This window comes from Rosa rugosa, chromosome 2 (genome assembly GCF_958449725.1).
Source record: "Rosa rugosa chromosome 2, drRosRugo1.1, whole genome shotgun sequence".
Classification (NCBI taxonomy): Eukaryota; Viridiplantae; Streptophyta; class Magnoliopsida; order Rosales; family Rosaceae; genus Rosa; species Rosa rugosa.
The window spans coordinates 33,500,895-33,520,962 of record NC_084821.1 but is presented as its reverse complement, the minus strand read 5'-3'; the positions used below and the strand labels follow the sequence as shown (position 1 = coordinate 33,520,962).

Genomic DNA, 20,068 nt, shown 5'->3' with positions numbered 1-20,068 from the left:
TCTACGTGAGGCAGCAAGGGTGTAGCAAATAGGTGAGCCTCACTCGCCGCCAGGGGCCCCCCAAGCTGATAGAGAATTTGAAAGATTCGATGTCTCCCTGGCGAGCGACCTTCTGCGTTGCGACCTCGGGGTGGGAGTATGACGCGGGGGCGAATAAAGGGGTGCCGACATTTAGGATTAAGTCGGAGTTCCAACCAATCCGAGGATGTTGCCATACCCATTAATTCATATACCAGAATACGCAAGCCTACACGTCCCATACCGTGTACTTTACAGTTTTGCAACTGTGACTTGAATATGCAAACATATAAATTAATCCCCTGACTCAATAAAATCCCCCAAAACCCCTTTTGCTAGTCATCTTGTCCGAAACATTGATCTCCAAGCCCAAATCACCCAAATATATCGACAATTATACCGCCGATATTCTAAACCTAATTGTGCACACGGGCTCGCCTGAGCTTGATCCCTACAATGTTCAGACTCAACTACACAAAAGATAATTCCCACAATCACCAAATAAATATAATTTTCCCCCAACTCCTTTACACTTGATAAATAACAACCTCCATGAAAACATGCACTTGCATCAATCAACGTACATGTAGTACATGTAATTCAAATATTATCAAATAAATCATTCAAAAATAATATTAACAAGAATAACATATACACGAAGCACATAAAATCAACATCCAATCATAAAAAGTTTTCCCGAGATCCCCCTACCTTAGTTCCGATAATTGTGGACAATACAAAATAAAATCAAGCCTCCTAGGTCGTCAAAAAATAGTTTCACCAAATCTGAATTTTCTTTCCACCAATAGAAAGAGCTCGTCAAGACGAATCCGTAGCTTTTCGTGGATCCTGAATCGGAGTTACGGTTTAAAAGATATGCCAAAAACAAATCCTAGAGAGAGAAAATGGAACGAGAGAAATGTAGGAGAGAGAAAGCTCCGAAAATTGTGGGGAAATAATGATCTGGTTGGGTCCTATTTATAGGCCTGATGGAACCGACATAATAGGTAAAGTTTGTGGTTTTGGTCCATGAATGAATGACACCTGTCAAGGCTTTACTAATTTTCCAACACTTGTACGCCGCATGTCAAACATATAGCAAACTTTGTCTAAACAAGTGACATGTGTCCCATGACTGTTGTAATTGTGAGTGGCACGTATGGCTGCTACTCCTTGGCCACCAAGTCATGCTTTCGGCTAATAATGAGTCGCCACGTCGTCACCTAATTTGTTTTGCATCCAAACTTCAAAAATTCCTTAAAAATAGCTCGGGAACCCGAAAAATTCACCGAAAAATGCTGTGAACTAGTGGTGACATCTACTTTCCATTTCCAACCTAAAAAATAAAATTTGACTAACTTCAAAATTCAGGATCTTACAAAACCCCTCAAGAAATGGCGCTGGAGGTGGCCGGAAACGAGAGAATGAAGGCAGCTCCAAAATCATGAAGCCACCGTTGTTTCAGCCTTGCTGCATCATGCCCGCGGCGAATCGCCTTGAACCATTACCACAAAACGAAGGAGAAGGGAGAGACGGTTAGAATGGAACCGGTGGCGCGGCCAAAGGTGGCTGGACGACAAAGATATTGCCGGAAAACTGAATCTAAGTCTGGTTGGTGTTGGGAAAGAGAAATGGAGCTCAGGGTTCCAATTTTGGAAACCTAGGATTTTTTGTGATTTTTTTTTCTATTTATCCAAAAATGGAAACTTTTTCCGTTGGCCGTAACTTCTTCATACAAACTCCGATTTTTGCGTTCCACATGTCTACGAACTCGTATCAACGCGCTCTACACGTGAAGGAAGTTTTCGAGAAACTCAACGAATAAAAAGTCAACCCTTTGACTCCTCGAAAATAAAACGTTTCGAGTAATTATTCGTCCGAAACTCTTCTGCTCCACCATCAAACCACGAAATCGTCCTAACAACCAGTTAATAATTTGCGAAAATTAATAATGGAAATTCGGGGCATTACAGATGCTCCTCTGGAGAAGGCACTGGTTTTGGAAGAAAATAGAGCCTGAATATGCCGAAGAAGATAGCAGTACGCAAAATAAGTCAAAAGTGTAGCGATGTTGTAGCTTGTAGAGTATAATGAATGTGCATTCTAAAGGATCCCTCTTTCCAAAATTCCAAGTTTCAGAAACACTTTGAGCTTAGTAGGCAATCAAAAGTTCCAAATAAACTAAAGAAATGCATGCACTATGAAAAATGTTCAAACAAGATCATTCTATCAAACGTTTGATTAAACTGCCCAGAAGCTACTTGTCCTTCAGATGACCAACTCGGACTACATTTGGTCATTCCCCCTTTTGCAAAACTAAACTCAAAGCACCTGTAAGCCCCGACTACCACACTTTTATTACAGTAAAGCCATAGCAATGATCGACGATTAGAGCTTCACTCAAAGACATTGACAAGAATGAAAGGGATCTTCATAAGCACATATTCTGTGTGCAAACTATAAAAAAAAATGCCACACAACAATTTTCGGCTTATATGAACCAAAAACACATTCCCAGCAACAAGGCACTAAAACAAAGCTATATGTAAAGCAAAATGATCTACACCAGTATAAGTACTAATAATCTGAAATTTTATTCCAATAAACTTCAAAGCTACATATTCATTTTAACCATAAGATCGAAGACGAGCAACACTAGATGAACACGAAACAAACTCGATCCAAGCATTACTCTACGAGAACACATATAAAGATACCCAGACACATTACCTCTCCTTCCTCACTCTGTGAACCATGTCAACATTATTATACTACACGAATAAACATAGTAAACCCAGACTCCCAGCTTCTTTTTCTTCATTTAATTTGTTGAGAGAAAATTGCACACAGTGAGCGAAAATGTCACCCAACATAATTTCACTCGTATTCATTTAGTGAATAGAGTTTTTATTATTTCGGGTTCGACCCATTCATGTGGTGACCCGAGAGGGGGGTCCCACAGCGCCGCAACTCCGAGCCAATGAGGAATCGACATGTCACGAATGGCATCTCGATAGCTCATCAACCCGAAACCGCAAGGCCTTTTGAGTTTAGGTTGTTGGTTTACAAAACACTTTCTTGGACAAAAGTCACAAAACATTCTAGCAACCGAACAACATATTTTCGCAAGCGGAATTTAAAGTGAGCTAAAAGATTTGGGCTTACAATAGGAGCCCAATTTGGAAAATAACGAATCACGAAGTAAAAACAAGTATGAGAGACGCGCCCCAGGGTTACAGGTCTCTCGAAATTTTGTAGATGAGCGAATAGAAAACAAATAAACAAATAAATTAGTAAGAAAATAAATAACTAAGCTACTTCAAAATCCGATAAAGGACCAAAACCTTCCTTTTGATAAAACTAAAGAGAAATGCGCCAAGCCGGGCCATGTGCCTCCCCTGTACGCTTCCCGACCACATGCTCGAAACCTGCACACTATAGTAGGGGTGAGCTTCCGTCCTCGCATGCCCAATAGGGGCTGACCCAACCATGCTAGGTTTGAAAAATAATATACTTGAAAATATTTACTACATAATATTGTGCACGTTTATGGAAAAAATGCTTTAAGAAAAGTGGCAACCACAAACATTTGTTTTCTTTCATAAAACATGTGCAGTATGCTTCACACACTTGGAGCTCCGAGATACTTACCTGCCGGCTAAAGTAAATTAAATCAAATCGGTGACCGACCTGGTTCGTCCTGAATTCGAGAACCGGCCAACTACTCTGTAGTACTTCTGACTACAAGTAGCGAAAGTGTCCATTTCCTGGCCCTGAGTCTCCTATGACTGGTTCACTGTCTATACTCACTTTTTTTTTCGACAAACATAGGAGCACGGCCCCCTCCGGAGGTTCACGGTTATCGACACCGTGGGATCCCTAGGAATCTACGCGTCTAGGTCCCATTCACTTTCAGGTCACAAGTACAAACATACAATGGGTACAGTATCTCAACATGCAAGTCTAGCCTCGGTTTTCACAATAAGCAATTATCAGTTATGGAAACACGGATATCACGAGGCATCGACTAATGAACAACCAAAAACGTACTTGCAGGCAACATATTATGATACTAGAGCATTCCACATATAGAAAAGCCTCTAACAAGGAAGGGACAGCTCACCCTACCTGGAAATGCCGGCGTATTCCACACTCTGGTGCTTTCCGCTTAAGCTTCCTTAACGATCGTGTTTCCTAAACCATTACTTAGTTTGTAAGTAATTATCCAGGTAAACGTCATGATCAACTTTAAGTAATCGCGCACACTAAATCCTTTTTATTTCAATGAGGCCATTAATTACTTCTTTTAACCTTTACCAATTTGGGAAACTAACTTCTTTCTTAAAAAGGAAAAACGTCCTTATCGCTCCGCTAAACTATCGCCAATCCGAGCGACCAAAGTCGAGTCGATCCTCACATTTTACGAGGTCGGTCAACCCTGGTCAACTCTCGGAGTTGACTTTTGACCGTTGACTTTGACTTCTGACTTTTGACCAAGTATTCCCTTATTTACCATTATTTCTTATTTATCAAAAATAAATAAGTAAATAATTATAAATAAAGTTTTACTTTCACTTTTACCAATTTACTTCTCCTTTTTCACCTTTTCACTTTTACCATGAATTTCACCTCCACACTTACACTTTTACCTTTTACCTCCTTTTTACCGAATTTACCTTTACTTTCACCTTCTTCACTTTTTTACCAATTTACCAAGGTAAAACTCATTTAATCAAACTTTTACCATTTTCTTCATTTTCTTTTTCTTCCAAAAACAAACACATTTCTTTTCTTTTTCTTTTGGCCAAAACTACACAACAATAATCACCAAAATCTTCAACACCAATTTCCAATCCTTTGAAAATTAGACCAATAAAATCCTACTAATTAAACTCTCTTCAAATATCTAATTTTCACAATTTTTCCAACAACAACAATATCTCAACAAAATCAAAATCAACCAAATAAATTCCAAAAATTCTAGGGTTTGTCCAAAACCCATTCCTTACGCTTTCTTCTTCAAAACTCATGGCCTAATCCTCCTCATTGGCCTTCTTCACCTACAAATTCGTCCAACATCAATACCACAGCCAAAAATCTCGAAACAAGGTTGCATGGATAGATCCTTACCACAAATCCTTGCCAAACCCATAGCCTAGCCTCTTGATTTAGGGAAAATCGGGTTCATGCACCAAAAATCAAAAATGGAAATCAAAAACTCGAATTTGATAAGAAAGATGTATAGATCGAATGAATAGAGGCTACATTAGGATGGATAATACCTTGATTTGAACTTGGAAAGAAGAAATCACAAAAAGCCCCAATTTAGCTTCGGGTTCTAAGGTTTTTGGAGGGTTGGATGGCCAAATTTCTTGATTTTGGTTGGAGAAATGGAAAGAGGGAAGGAAGAGAAGAAAATCTGGAAATTTTGGTAAAGGATGGGGTTCCGGCGACGGTGGCGGTGCGGCGGCGAAGGCGGCGGCGGCGATTTCCGGCGAGAGGGTAGAGAGAGAGAGTCTTGGGTAGAGAGAGAGAGAGCTGAAGGAAAATGAGGAAGAGGCTAGGGTTTTGAGAGAACGTTTTCCCTTTTATACCTCTCCCCAAATTTAATTGTGAAATGTCTAAGTTGCCCCTCCTGTTGGGCCAATGGGCTTGGGCTGCTCCATTTCCATTTTCCATTTAATTTCCTCAAGCCCAATTCAAAAATACATCTTCAAACATCCTTATTTCTCCGACACTTCACCAAATCCATTCGGGAAATTTTTCCGGGCTTGTAACCATAGTAGCTCAACAATTAGTACTTAAATATCTGTTGAAACCTTGATAGAACATAAGTTCAATCAATTTATACCAACTCAACTCCTACTTCCTGTTCAAGTCATCTTACCGTTAGACAAGTGGTGACCGGATTTCACTCGTACCAACAACTTCCTATACATTTCCAATTAAGGGTCACCATGGTGGTAAAACTCGCTCAATTTCTCTAAAGAAGTCCATTACATGTATTCAATTCAAGCAATAACCAATTCCCCGAGGTAGCTAACACAATTCACAAGATCTTTCCTGGACAATCCTTAATATAAATCAAAGGACACCCGTCCAACATTTTGTATCACACCAAGCAAGATCTGGATCCGAACGTGGTCCCACCACAATAATGATCCAATCATTACTGAAGTACGTCACTTAAAAACAGGCTACAATACCTTCCACCCAAAATAACAAGAGTCCTGGTCAAGCCTTGACTTAAAATATTTCCGGAGCCAACTGAAAACTTATTTCCTTAAAATTATTCCACCAACCACTAATATCATATCACAACCCATCCGTCAGGCAAAACTTCCACCAAGAGCCTATCACAATTCAACCTTCAAGGCTCCGTGATTCAAAACTCGAATCAGATTCCGTATCACATAGTAATTCCGTTCGAACTTCTATGGACACCCAACAAAGTCATTACCGCTATTCCCCAATCTTATGTGTAACTGTTTCACTCAAAAGCGGATAACCAAGGACACCCATTTGCATAATATCACATACGAAGAGTTGATTCCAACTCTCCAAATTATTTACCGACCAAAGTCGCAACTCTATTATAAAACCTTAAGCATTCTTCCGATTCTCGAACTTCAAGTACATATCAACTGCAAAATCCCACTCTTGTTAATCTCCCTACTAGTTATCATCCAAGACTCAGGAAGACAAAACTATAAGTTGTGGTATCTGAAATCAATTCTTTTATTTCGAGCAAAACTATACCCATACACCCTGGTTAGGGTATGACTCAAAATGACAATTTCTAAAAATCTCATCCCACTTATATCTCTCAATTACTGTCGTCACTTCTCACTTGCCATCATCAGTGACCAAAGTCACTTGAAAACAAAGCCTCTAGCCATAACAACCCATAATATTTATTTAAATTTCTCTATTGTCTAACGGAGAGTGATGCGTACTTGACGCCGACATAAGGTGCCCAGTGGAGATCATTGCAATCTGGATTCCTCTACAAATAGTTTCCAACACTAAAATTCACAAAGAATCTCCATCGAATTCTAGTAATGTTCCACATGCCGCTTACAAGACCGATTGTGTCAAGTAACACAATCCCCAAACTCGATTCAAAGTCATAACCATCATTATTACTAATTCAAATTCCAACAACAATCCTGATTCTGAATCAATTATAATACTCAGAGACAGCCCAAAACAATGGACGCTCATCTCTAACATTCAAGCACAAAATCAAATTCCGGTCTCGCACCTCAAACCATGCCCCAACAAACTTGTTGGCATCAAGGAAGAGATACCCACAACATTTCCTCGAATCGTATTTCATAGCACAACTCGAATCTGTAGAGTAGTCTTACTCTACCATCAGCAGGGAAATGTGCAAAACATGCGAACACTCCGCTACGCAACGAAAATCCTAGGAGTTCGGCGTACAAGAGGCATAGCACCTAAAGGAACACCATCTTGACATGTACCTTACACACTTAATGAGTACATCAGCACCGAAGAGTAAGTAAACGATGGGGAACCGCTGCAGTCGGGCCATCACTCGGGAGGTACTGTGTAACATCAAGCGTATAAGGTAACAGGATAGAAACAAGTCTACAGAATCTGACAACCTAATGCTCTGATGCCAACTGACAGGACCCGCCCCTGGATTTCACCCCGAAATCTGAAGTGGCCCTGCGGGGCCCACTTTAGAAGAAATTCTACCAAAAATTTGGCGGAACTTCCCCTAAAAGTAGGCTACCCAAAACCTGTAGGAAAACATTTATACTTCTAAATCATCCATCCTTAATCTCCTGGAGCCATCTGCTCCCCAAATCACAACTCCAATTTCACAAATATCAGTCTCAACCCAAAAACAATATTAATCTCATAGGTTATCAGAGCAATACTAATCCACTAGGTAACAAAGAAAACAAAAATAGAATGAGTACGCGGAAGCAATGCTGTTGGCTATGCCTCGACTCCATGTACGCCCGACCTCAACTAATTTCGCCTGCAAACTGGGCATTTGAAACCGAAGGGCCCAGGGGAAAGTACATAAAACGTTAGCGTGAGTGGACAAAAATAAATAATTGAAAAGAAAAAGGATTTTATACTTTCCCACATTTATTTCATTAAAAAACCGATGCATGTAACAATTTAAAGAAACACAACAATTTTAGTTCAGCTCAAGAAAACCGACTAGCCCCGCTAGCCACAACCAAGCAAAGAGAAAAGAACTCTGATACTCATGAAAATAAGACCAGCCCCGCTGGTTAAGGGAATCAGACTAGACCCCGCTAGCCCAACAATAATATAATGAGTAGGGGAAGATGATAGCCATACGAATAAGCCACTCAGGCTCGGGTGATAGCCTCCCAGGCTAAAGTACTCCCATATACTCCCGTTATATACCCACACGCCACTATGTGTAGCGATTAGGATACTGGGCTTCAGCATTACTGTCACAAAGACAGTAACCAGCGCCACAAAGGCGGACGGGCTTCGGTGATCCCATCACCTCGCCACAAAGGCGGAAGATCAATGCTAGCAATGATAATAGTCACCCACAGTATGGCAAAAGGGAAATCTGATAACCATAAATCCATAAATACATAAGGCTTCCCCAACTCTCGCAAATGAATTTCCAATGACGTGTCCCACACGCCAAGAGTATCTCCATAATTCGAAACAAAACCAATTCCAAAATCATCATTGAGGCATTCCCAATGCCAAAACCGAAAGTCGATAAATAAACAAGAAATAATTCCATCAAAATCCCATTTCGAAAATCTTTCAGAAATCTCAAATCGACGAATGAAAATAAATATTGAATTCCGGAAATCACCTCGGAAAAATAATTCGTCGAAAATCACAATATCAGAATTTCAAATAATAATTATAATCAATTTCTGAAAAATCAATTCATATTCTCAAAAACAACTCATAAATCTAAATCCGAGCATAATAAGTTCATATCCGAAACTCATGAAAAATCAATGTCAAATTATAATCCAAGACAAAATATCGTGCTCGATAATTAAAACGATAATTAAATAAATCAATAATTTCAAAATAATTGCATGCATCATTATTTAAAACAAAAGTCCACTCACAGTACTATTCCGACGATCACGCATACGAGTTCCTTCATTGAGCAATAGCTCGGTACGTCGCCCTGTACACAATTATATTCTGTGAATAGTTATTCAACAAAATAATACGATTCCTAAAATCAATTCCCCATAATTACATCTCCACTTCTCCTCGGATTCAACCCAAATTATACCACTAATACCAATTCGTTAATTTAAAAGTTCCAAGGCAGAACCGAGAGATATCCGACGGTCGGATTCTCGTAATTCGATAATCGAAACCCTAAACTTCAAAAATTCATAATTAATTCCAAGTTTCTCCAAAAATCACCAAACATCACATACAAGCTCTACAACATTTATAGAATTTAATGGGCTAAAAACTGGAATTAAAACACTGCCCTACAAGCCTCCACGCGTCACCTACAGTGGCGGCGCGTGGGGCCTACGCTCCGGCAGCCACCACCTTCGATGGCCACCAAATTTTGGTAGCAGCAACATCACAACAGACCCAACAAGTTTCTCAACTACAGCACATTCCAATTTTACCTTTAAGTGCTCGAAATTAGCCGGTGAAGAAAACCCAGAAAATTCAAGAACCCTACGATCGGGTTCTGATTGATTCTCCCTCTACACTGCAAATCGTGGCTCAAGGCTAGGGGGAAAATGATCCTTGACGAAAACCGCACCTTCGACGCCGGTTTGGTGGCCGGAGACGGTCAAAATCGCCGGAAATCGACGGAACTTCCAAATTGCTACAGTGAGCTTCACGGCTCAAATCCGAGCTCCTCCGGCCGAGTCATCGAAAAACACCACCGCAGGTGTGACAAGGAGGAGGAGGCGAGCTTGCCGGTGCCCAGATTCCGTCGTGGGGTGGCCGGAGGAGGAAGAAATCGGTGGAGGAAAAATCAAGCCGAAGAGGAGGAAAGGATCGGGGGAGAGGAGAGAGAAAACTCGATAAGTTTCCGAAAATGGAAACTTACCACAGTAGTTTTCTCCTTTTATAGAAACTTACTATGAACAGTAATTTCGTATTTCCCTCATAACTTTCGCATACGAACTCCAATTTTTACGTCCCACATATGCACGCGCTCAGTTTAACGTCCTCTACAACTTTCATGAAGAACATTTTCTCAAATTTTGACCCGACCAAAAAGTCAACTTTTAGGGCCGATACAAGTACTGAAACGATAGTAAAAGTGAAAGTAAAGATCATTTACCGTCCAAATGGCTAGTAAACCGGTGAATTCAGGTTCGGGACGTTACAATTTATGTAAACCGAAAAGCCTTTTAAATCGAAAACTCAGTTTTCACTTACCCATGAACCGTAGCTGATCAAGTTCATATTTTTCAACGCAATTATTCATTTTCAATAATTAATTTCACAATATAACAATTAATTCTTATAAACAATAAAGTGAACTTCGTTCATAAAAGAATGTCGTGAGATTTGCTCACATCTAAATCTCGCTACGTCATCACACACAGAACGAGATAAAGCACAAGCCACAAAATCCCGCTCAACACAACTTGATCAAACACCTAAATAAACCAAGGTCTGAACGTAGTACACAATGAAGTACAGAAAAATGTTTAAAGCTCAAAATGTATACTTGTACTAAAAACCGAAGACTACATCAATCGAGGCTAAACTTCATTCGAGACAACCTAAGATCTCTAAACACTTCTAGGATCAATTTTGACGAAATAGAGGGAAGAATTAAAAGATCGTATTGAAGAACTGAGATTAATAGAGCAACCCACTTCTCCGAAAGACGCCTGGCACGCCATCATAGGCCACTTGTCCCACACGTCGGGAAGAACTTCAAAACTAGCACAATCTTAATAGTCAAATTCAAGAGAATAAGATAAGAAAGATTAATACTTGGTACTGAGATCAATTCCGCTAGGATCAAGCTAGATCGCCTTCGAAAGCTCGTGGTGGCTAAAAGCTCCCGTCCAAAATCGGAGCTCAACAAGTTGACTCAATCTTTAAGGCTAATATGAATAGAAGGAAGAGAAGGAGAGCTTCAAAACCCAACCAGTTTTGCTCTCCAATCCGCCACCAAACGTGAAAATTGGTGGACGTCAAGGAGTGCCGGTCTTGGTCGGTGGCTCTGCCAGACGGATAAGGAAAGTTTTGGTCTGGTCAAGCGCGCGGTTCGGCCGGGTCGAGATTTTCATGAGACAGAGAAATTCCATAAATTTCTAGAAATTAAATTTTTGAAAATGGAAACATCTAAAGTTTTTCTTTTTTCTATTTATAGAGAATTTCTAAAAGTAGTAAACCGTAACTTTTTCATACGATCTCAAAAAATAGCGTTTCACATGTCCATGAACTCGAATCGACATGCTCTACGATTCACAAATGTTTTCCGAGAAACTCAATAAATAAAAAGTCAACACTTGACCCCTCGAAAAAAAAAAGATTTCGAGTAAATATTCGTCCGAAATACTTTTACCTCACTAACAAATCGACAAAATAATACTAGGATCAACCAATCGTACAAAGAAACACTTTATTAATATCCAGAATTCTCAAGAAACTAATAATGAATTTCAGGGGTATTACACTGGGTCATTATGATTAGGAAACATGTTGCTCGTATTAGTAATGCATTTGATTTCTATAAGCTCCAACATGGCTCAAATCTCAAATGATTAACACCTCTAAATGTTGTACTTATTGGTCGATTAATACTTCATATTATTTTTGGAACATACAATCATAGAAATAGTAGCACAATATAAATACCAGCACAATCTTAATATTCAAATTCAAGAGAATAAGATAAGAAACTTTCATACTTGGCACTGAGATCAATTCCGCCAGGATCAAGCTAGATCGCCTTCGAAAGCTCGTGGTGGCTGAAAGCTCCCGTCCAAAATCGGAGCTCAACAAGTTGACTCGATCTTTAAGGCTAATATGAATGGAAGGAAGAGAAGGAGAGCTTCAAAACCCAACCAGTTTTGCTATCCAATCCGCCACCAAACGTGAAAATTGGTGGACGTAAAGGAGTGCCGGTCTTGGTCGGTGGCTCTGCCAGACGGACGAAGAAAGTTTGGGTCTGGTCAAGCAGTTCGGCCGGGTCGAGATTTTCATGAGACAGAGAAATTCCATAAATTTCTGGAAATTCAATTTTTGAAAATGGAAACATCTAAAGTTTTTTTTTCTATTTATAGAGAATTTCTAAAAGTAGTAAACCGTAACTTTTTCCATACAATCTCAAAAAATAGCGTTTCACGTGTCCATGAACTCGAATCGACATGCTCTACGATTCACAAATGTTTTCCGAGAAACTCAATAAATAAAACGTCAACTCTTGACCCCTCGAAAAAATAAAGATTGCAATTAAATACCCGTCCGAAATACTTTTACCTCACTAACAAATCGAGAATTCTCAAGAAACTAATAATGAATTTCAGGGGTATTACACTGGGTCATTATGATTATGAAACATGTTGGTCGTATTAGTAATGCATTTGATTTCTATAAGCTCCAACATGGCTCAAATCTCAAATGATTAACACCTCCAAATGTTGTACTTATTGGTCGATTAATAATTCATATTATTTTTGGAACATACAATCATAGAAATAGTAGCACAATATAAATGAAGGCAGATCCCAACAACCAGCTCCTTACAAAACAAAGGGATAAAATCGAAGAGCCAAATCAAAGAGCAAACTGAATACAAAAGACAAAAACCACAAAGAATGAGATGGACTACTTATCCAATGATCCCACACTCCCCCCCTTAAGAAACTCGATAACATAACTGCCACGAGGAAGCGGGAAGATCTTTGTTTCAACGAAACCTACGGATTTGGCAAGGATATCAAATTCAGCTATTGTTCGCTCCTTACCACCAGGAAACAAGGTCATCATGATTACGTCATAGTAGAGTATGCGCTTCATTTCTGGGGTATTCTCAACTAGTTCCGGCATTACATATTGCTCAATAACTATTACCTTCCCATAATCCGGTATTGCCTCCCAACAGTTTCTCAATATCTTCTTACAGTGTTCATCATCCCAATTATGGAGTACCAACTACAAACATAAACATTCATACACTAAGTATCATGTAGCACATTGGATATATTACATAATGTTTGATCCAAGATTTGAAATTTGATCAGTTTTCCATTATATGAAAAGGATGAACAAGCTAACCATCAACATGAGTGACTGCGTCTCTGGTATTAACTCAAACATATCTCCACTTACATGCTTTACACCTATATATAAAAATACATATAATCAATGGTTTAGCATATAATATGGTTGACGATTAAAAATCATTAACTTCATAGGTATGTATAAAAGAGTATTCTACAGATATTGATCGTGTGCATGATCCTAAATGTAATTATACACATATAACCTTCTGAAGTAGGTAAATGAAAAGTACGTGCAGATGCATATGAGATGATGATCAATGTAATCACCTATATATGTTCACATACTAACCTGGCAACTTAGGAGCTTTAGATATAACACTTGGCAAATTGAAGTTGATTCCATGGATGTGAGGATACCTAGACACTATCTTGGCAATCGTAGTTCCATCACCACCTCCTACATCCATCAGCTCCTTCACCTCTTCGAAACCTTTGTAAACCTCAAACACCTTATGATCAAAATATAGGTAAGAATTTAGTCCCATCACCTTGTCAAACAATTGGCACAACTCAGGCTTGTTAGACATGTAGTCATAAAAACTCTCTCCATGGGCTTTGAGAAAGGGAGAACTCTCCGGTTCAAGCACCTTGTACTTGAGCATGTAGAAGCTCTGTGCAACGAACATTTCGGAGCCAAACGCAACAACTGGAGAAAAGGAAACTCCATCTTCATTCTGGACTAGGCAAAGTGCTTCCTTTGTCAGCCCATATCTTGTTTCTTTCTTCTTATCAATAGGGTTTGGTGTTACAAATGTGGATAAAAGAGAATGAACACTCAAAAGTTTGAGAATTCGCTCCAAATTCTCACCTGCTAAAGTTGGATTTGTGTTGGGAATTTGTGAAACAATTTCTTTTGATGTCAGATGAGCTCCGGGACCTGATTTGGCAATGATGTTGAACACATTGAGCTCAACTGCAGCTCTCAGAGTCATTTGAATGGTGAGGAAATTTGCCAAACCCCAAGCTGAAGCATGATTTTCTAAACTTCCAAGATTTTCCATGGTATTTTTCTTAACTGGGTTGTTCTAGCTAAGCTTAATTTGACTTATGATGCAAGAGTTAAGCTCCTAACGATATATAAGCCAACCCACCATGTGATGAATTGACTTTCTTGACTAGGCCTCAAAAGAAACTCATAACATTAATCATACATTATATTCATGACATTATTAAATAACATACCTCTTGAATAGGCAACAAAAAATCACATAACAATGAGGTACATAAAACTATATACCTCTTGATGACAAGGTATTAGAGAAAACTCATAACATAAAACAACCTACCTCATTATAGCCATGAACATTATTAAATACCATACATTTGGAAGAGGTAACCAAAGAAACTTGTAGCCACTATTCTAGAAATCATTAGGCGGTAGACGAGGTGGGGAGGGGCCTGGCACCTAATTGCTGAGGCGGGGATTAGGCGGGCACTTAGGCGGATAGTTAATTTATTTTAATTCTATTATATATATAGGCCATTTTATGGGATTTCTTGTGGGACCCACTTTTCGATCGCATTTCGGCATCTCGACCATTCAGTGTTTTGCTCCTAATGTATAGATCAAATTTGAAAATTTTCAGCCAAATTGATGATTGTTAAGGTATCAAACTAATTTAAATCATTAGACGAACCAAATATGTCCAACCTGAACCGTTCATTTTATATTTGCAAATCACATTTTTGTGTGCCTTACAGATTATCAATTTGGCTGAAAATTTGCAGAGATGATCTACCTATATATACCTAAACACTGAACGGTTGAGATGTGTATATGTGATTGAAAAGTGAGTCTAATAAGCTATCCTTTAAAATGGCCAAAAAAAGGGAACCCTCAATAGAATGGCCCGACATTTTTATATATAAGGAGTGAGGAATTCCTTTTTTTGGCCATATATATAGACCCACACACACGTGTATATATGTGTCTAATTTAAACAAAAAGTTAAACTTAATTAGCAATAATTTATTATTCTTAAACCTGGCATGCCTAGGCATCCCAAGACTAGTCAACGCAACTGGCCACCTTCTAGCGCCTAGGCGGCCACCTAGAGGGAATTTTAGAATATTTCTCATAGTGTAAATAAAAATAAAATAAAATTATAAAAAAGTTGGTAGATACTAAATTTTTAGACCTTGAAAGGCACATCTACTATCTGATACATTACTAAACAAACTAGCAACTTCAAAAATACGTCTGTATCAGTTCTCTTTATTGTATCTAGTTTTTAGTTTATATTATTTATTTAAGGGTTAAAATCTGTCTAATTCCTAACATTTCAATTTCATCTAAAAACTGCCGGACGTCTAAATTTTTCTCCAATAGGTCCACTTCGTCCAACTATTCTGTTAACTGGCTAACATGGCAGATAACTAGACGCCAACTCAATGCCATGTAAGTGTGGCGGATTGTAAAATATCTAAAATACCCAAGTCTTCACCCTTTTAATTTTTTTTTTTTTTAAACTAATAAATTAAGCAACCCAGCAATTTCTCTTTGCATTTCGCAAAGCTAGAGCCATGGCCTCCATACATCTCCTCGACGGCAATAGCTCCCAAAACCCTAATCATACCCAACTCCCGGTCGTCCTTCCCTCCACCATCGCCACCCGATCGGTCTCTTTCCCCAAACCTAAATTGACAAACATCACTTGCATGTCCTCCGGCACGCCAACACTAGCCACAAATCGGTTAATCTCAGCCTGAACCCAAATCGGCTTCATCAAATTGGAGAACGACGACGAGGATCTCTTCGTCTACCAATCCTCGATCCTAACCGAAGGCTTCCAGACTCTCGACGACGGAATTCCAGATCGAGAACGACACTATCTACCTTCAACAAAATCATCACTGCCCTTAACGTCGTCGCCAAAGTCGACGAACCCATGTTTACATGTCCTTCCTGGTTTGTGTTAATGATTGGATGGGTAGTGTTAATCATTTGCTGGTTTGTGTTTTCTAGGAATGTTTGAACTTTTTTTTTTTGGGTGATTTTGATAAGATATTTTGGGTTTGGGGCTTTGTTATGGCCTTAGTCCTCTTATCTCTTAGAGCAAGTCCACCGGTCTGGTATTGACCGGGCAAAAGCATGGATTTCTGACGTGGTGACCGGGCATGTGGAGATTCATCCCTCCACCGGTTGGTTTTTGCCCAGCTATACTTTGCCTTTCGATGACCCAGGGCAAGAAAAAAGCCAACTGCATGACTAATTTCTTGACCCAGCATGCCTGGCTGCCAGCATGCTACTGAGCTGACGACAGCGACCGAAAGCAGAAGCAGACAGAGAGCAGCAGACGCGTGGAGGCAACGCACCAATGAGAGAGGAGAAGACGCAATTGCTGACCCCATCTGCAATTGGTTGTCGCCTAGCGATAAGAAATGGCGGAAGAGAAAGGCCACGTGGAACCTAGCCGTTGGGCAAATAGTAAATTTGAAAGCAACGGTCAAGTCATCTCAGCCGTCTGTTTCAATTAACTTGCAGATCTGACGGCAACCAATTAATATGTATATATATTAAATCAAACGGTAACAAAACGGTAAGAAAAAAAATTCTAAAAAATTCTAAAATTTTTTCTATAAATACCTACAATTTTTTCTAACATCTCACACCCAAAAAATCTGATTTCATAGTTACACCTTCCTCCTCTTCATATAGCTCTCATCATCCAAAATTTTCATTATCCAATATGGCCGAACAAAGGGGAAGAAGCACACGTCCAGTGCCCGGACAAGAGGGAGATCAAAGTGAAGATACTCAAGATAAAAGGAGATGGACGGATGAGGAAGATGTTCAATTGTGCAAGTCTTGGAAAGTTGTAAGCCAATGTCCGGCTGTGGGCACAAATCAGAAAAAAAACGACTTATGGATGCGCGTGAAGCGACATTTTGACGCAAATTGGCCGCAGAGCCGATCAACCCAATCTTTGCAGGGAAGGTGGAAAATTTTAAAGGTTGAACTCTTTGAGTGGCATTGTGCATTAAGGCAAGCGAAAAATTGGTACAAGAGCGGTTCGAATGCGGTTGATGAGGTATGAATTTGTTGATAAATCATTTAATTTGTTGATACATTATAGTAAAATATTACATGATAAATCATGGTGAGATTATAAACTCGTTTTAATTGTAATAATTGTTTTTCGTTATAATTAAAATAATTAGTTGATAAATAATGATGTAATTACAACGATATTTATATTTGTACTTATTGATTTTTATTGTAAAACGGTGAGATACTTTCTTATTAAAATTATGACCTTTATATTTTTTGGTAAATCATTTAATTTGTTGATACATTATAGTAAAATATAACATGATAAATAATGGTGAGATTATAAACTCGTTTTAATTGTAATAATTGTTTTTCGTTATAATTAAAATAATTAGTTGATAAATAATGATGTAATTACAACGATATTTATATTTGTACTTATTGATTTTTATTGTAAAACGGTGAGATACTTTCTTATTAAAATTATGACCTTTATATTTTTTGGTAAATCATTTAATTTGTTGATACATTATAGTAAAATATTACATGATAAATAATGGTGAGATTATAAACTCGTTTTAATTGTAATAATTGTTTTTCGTTATAATTAAAATAATTAGTTGATAAATAATGATGTAATTACAACGATATTTATATTTGTACTTATTGCATTTGTTATTATTATTTTTTTAAATTACGTAGCAAGATGAAGCACAGAAATTGTGGCATAACGGGATGAAGAAAAAAGGGAAGACCAAAAGACACCTGTTTCAGAGTTTTGATAGTTACGCTGTTGTGGAGGGCTTTGCACATTTTAAAGACATCCCTAGCCATACATCCAGAGGAACATCAAATGTAGGAAGTCAACATACGCACACACAACCAATTGCTGAAAATTCCCCCATCAACTTGGACATGGATGTAGATGAGGTAATTGCAGGTGAAACTGCAAATCCTAATGTGAGGCCTCAAGGAAGGAAGGCTGCGAAAGAAGCAATCCGGAAAGCCAAGAAGGCAGCGAACAACCAAAGTCCTTTATCAAGCAGTCTCGAGAGTATAGCGAACAACCAAATAGAGGCAACCAAGGGCAAGAAAAAACTCGATGACGAATTCGCTCGAAGTCTCCAAGAGGAAGAGAAAAGAGCATGTATCCTCTTGCAAATCGAAATGCGAAAAGAGCAACTCCTATTTCAAGAAAGGCAAGATCGAATTAAAGAGATGGAAGAGCGTATTAAAGAGAGGGAAGAGCGTATTATGGAGATCGATACAAGTAAAATGACGCCAAATAAAAAGCGTTATTGGTCAAGAAAACAAAAGAAGATAGCGGAGAAAGAAGATCTTGACGAGCAGCCGCCACCTTCTATGGGTGGATACTATCCGCAACCCAATTTTGGTGGTGCATTCCCACAACCAAATGTTGGTGGTGCATACCCACAACCTCCTTACCCCGGTGCATACCCACAACCACCTTACCCCGATGCATCCCCACAACCTCCCTTAACCGGTGGATTCCCACCACCTCCCTTCACCGGTGGATTCCCGCAACCCCCTTACCCCGGTGGATACTCTCCGCAACCACCTTACCCCGGGGGATATCCTACACAACCACAATTTTCACCTTTCTCTACGGGTGAGTCCACCAACCCGTACCCTAACCTTAATGATGAGCCTTTAAACACAAATTACCTTTCTAGAGAGGATGAGGATTATGATTTGAATAATTAGGTTATTATGCATGTTTGTTATTGTATTGTACTTTTTCCTAGTTTTTCATTTATGTAAGCGACAATTTAATGAAATAAAAGTTGTATTTGGAAATTCCATGTATTAAAGCACACACCTTATATTCAAATAAATAACACATAATAAACATAATACGATGACGAATTCATATCACATTGACATAAAAAACATAGACATTGGGCAAACTAAACCCTAAAAATTTCAGTAAAATGAACAGTGAATTTAAATAGTGAAACCCACGATGAACAGTGAATTACGTGAACAGTGCTGTGAACAGTGAAAAGGGTGAACAGTGTTGGCCGGGCAAGAAAAACAACGGGTGCAAACCCATGTCCAGTGGCAGTGAATAGTAGCTTGACTGGTCGAATTCTTGACTTCTCGACTTTGCCTTTTCTTGACTACGGGTGGACTTGCTCTTAGCTCTTTGCTTAATATACTCAAAGTCTCTAAATTCGATTAAGATAAGACTCCAAGTTTCCAACCTACGTGGGTCTTCTTGACCAGCTATTAATATTATAGTCATTTTTCTTATCTCTGTTTGGTCTTTTCAATCATTCAATCAAATTTCTCAAACTTTGAAATTGAAATTAGCTATTAGTTCCCAATTCCACTCAGTTTTGTTCGCTTTGTTTTTTTAATCCATGTTTCAGTCTTTAAATCAAAGCTCTTAACTTGAACCAAAACCCACATCATGCCTCGGGTGAATAAGAAAGGTTGGGTCTTTAGTCAAAGATGACAACGTTGAGGGCTCAATTGGCTCGTTCATCGATTTTAGAGGTGTATACCACTACTACAAAAAGTTAATCACACAACGGAAGAGAAATTGTCTATTGTGTGTTTAATTGAACTTTATTGTACAACGGTATTAGTGATGTTCTATTGTGTGAATGTCAACAAAGTGATAGCTTTTTTCTCAGAACTACATTGCACAACACAATTGAGTATTGTCCATTGTCTGAGTCTTAAAAAATTTAGCGGTAGATTTCCCTTCACTCTGAAGTCCTGGTTACCTCTTGAAACACTGAAATTTGGGCTA

The 20,068-nt window shown here is 38.8% G+C and overlaps 2 protein-coding genes and 1 long non-coding RNA gene across 4 annotated transcripts; 1 reads left to right on the top strand and 2 right to left on the bottom strand.

Annotated features, from left to right (window-relative positions):
* Positions 1-3,688: 3,688 nt before the first annotated feature.
* On the bottom strand, positions 3,689-5,522 carry LOC133728237 (uncharacterized). Its single transcript, XR_009855695.1, has 4 exons — positions 5,301-5,522; positions 5,149-5,180; positions 5,028-5,078; positions 3,689-4,212 (listed from the first exon to the last, which is right to left on the bottom strand). It is a non-coding gene; the product is annotated as an uncharacterized LOC133728237 (long non-coding RNA).
* A 7,131-nt stretch (positions 5,523-12,653) lies between these two features.
* LOC133733929 ((S)-scoulerine 9-O-methyltransferase-like) lies at positions 12,654-14,387 on the bottom strand. 2 transcript variants are annotated; one of them, XM_062161586.1, is made up of 4 exons: positions 13,886-14,387; positions 13,588-13,747; positions 13,291-13,355; positions 12,654-13,167 (listed from the first exon to the last, which is right to left on the bottom strand). In XM_062161586.1, the coding sequence occupies exons 1-4, from the start codon at positions 14,297-14,299 to the stop codon at positions 12,841-12,843; spliced, it is 966 nt and encodes a 321-aa protein (XP_062017570.1). In that variant the 5' UTR covers positions 14,300-14,387; the 3' UTR covers positions 12,654-12,840. The 2 variants fall into 2 exon arrangements, with proteins under 2 accessions (XP_062017570.1, XP_062017569.1); XM_062161585.1 differs by having other exon boundaries at positions 13,588-14,386.
* A 2,600-nt stretch (positions 14,388-16,987) lies between these two features.
* Positions 16,988-19,014, top strand: LOC133730657 (uncharacterized). Its single transcript, XM_062158209.1, has 2 exons — positions 16,988-17,329; positions 17,992-19,014. The coding sequence occupies exons 1-2, from the start codon at positions 16,988-16,990 to the stop codon at positions 19,012-19,014; spliced, it is 1,365 nt and encodes a 454-aa protein (XP_062014193.1).
* Positions 19,015-20,068: the final 1,054 nt, after the last annotated feature.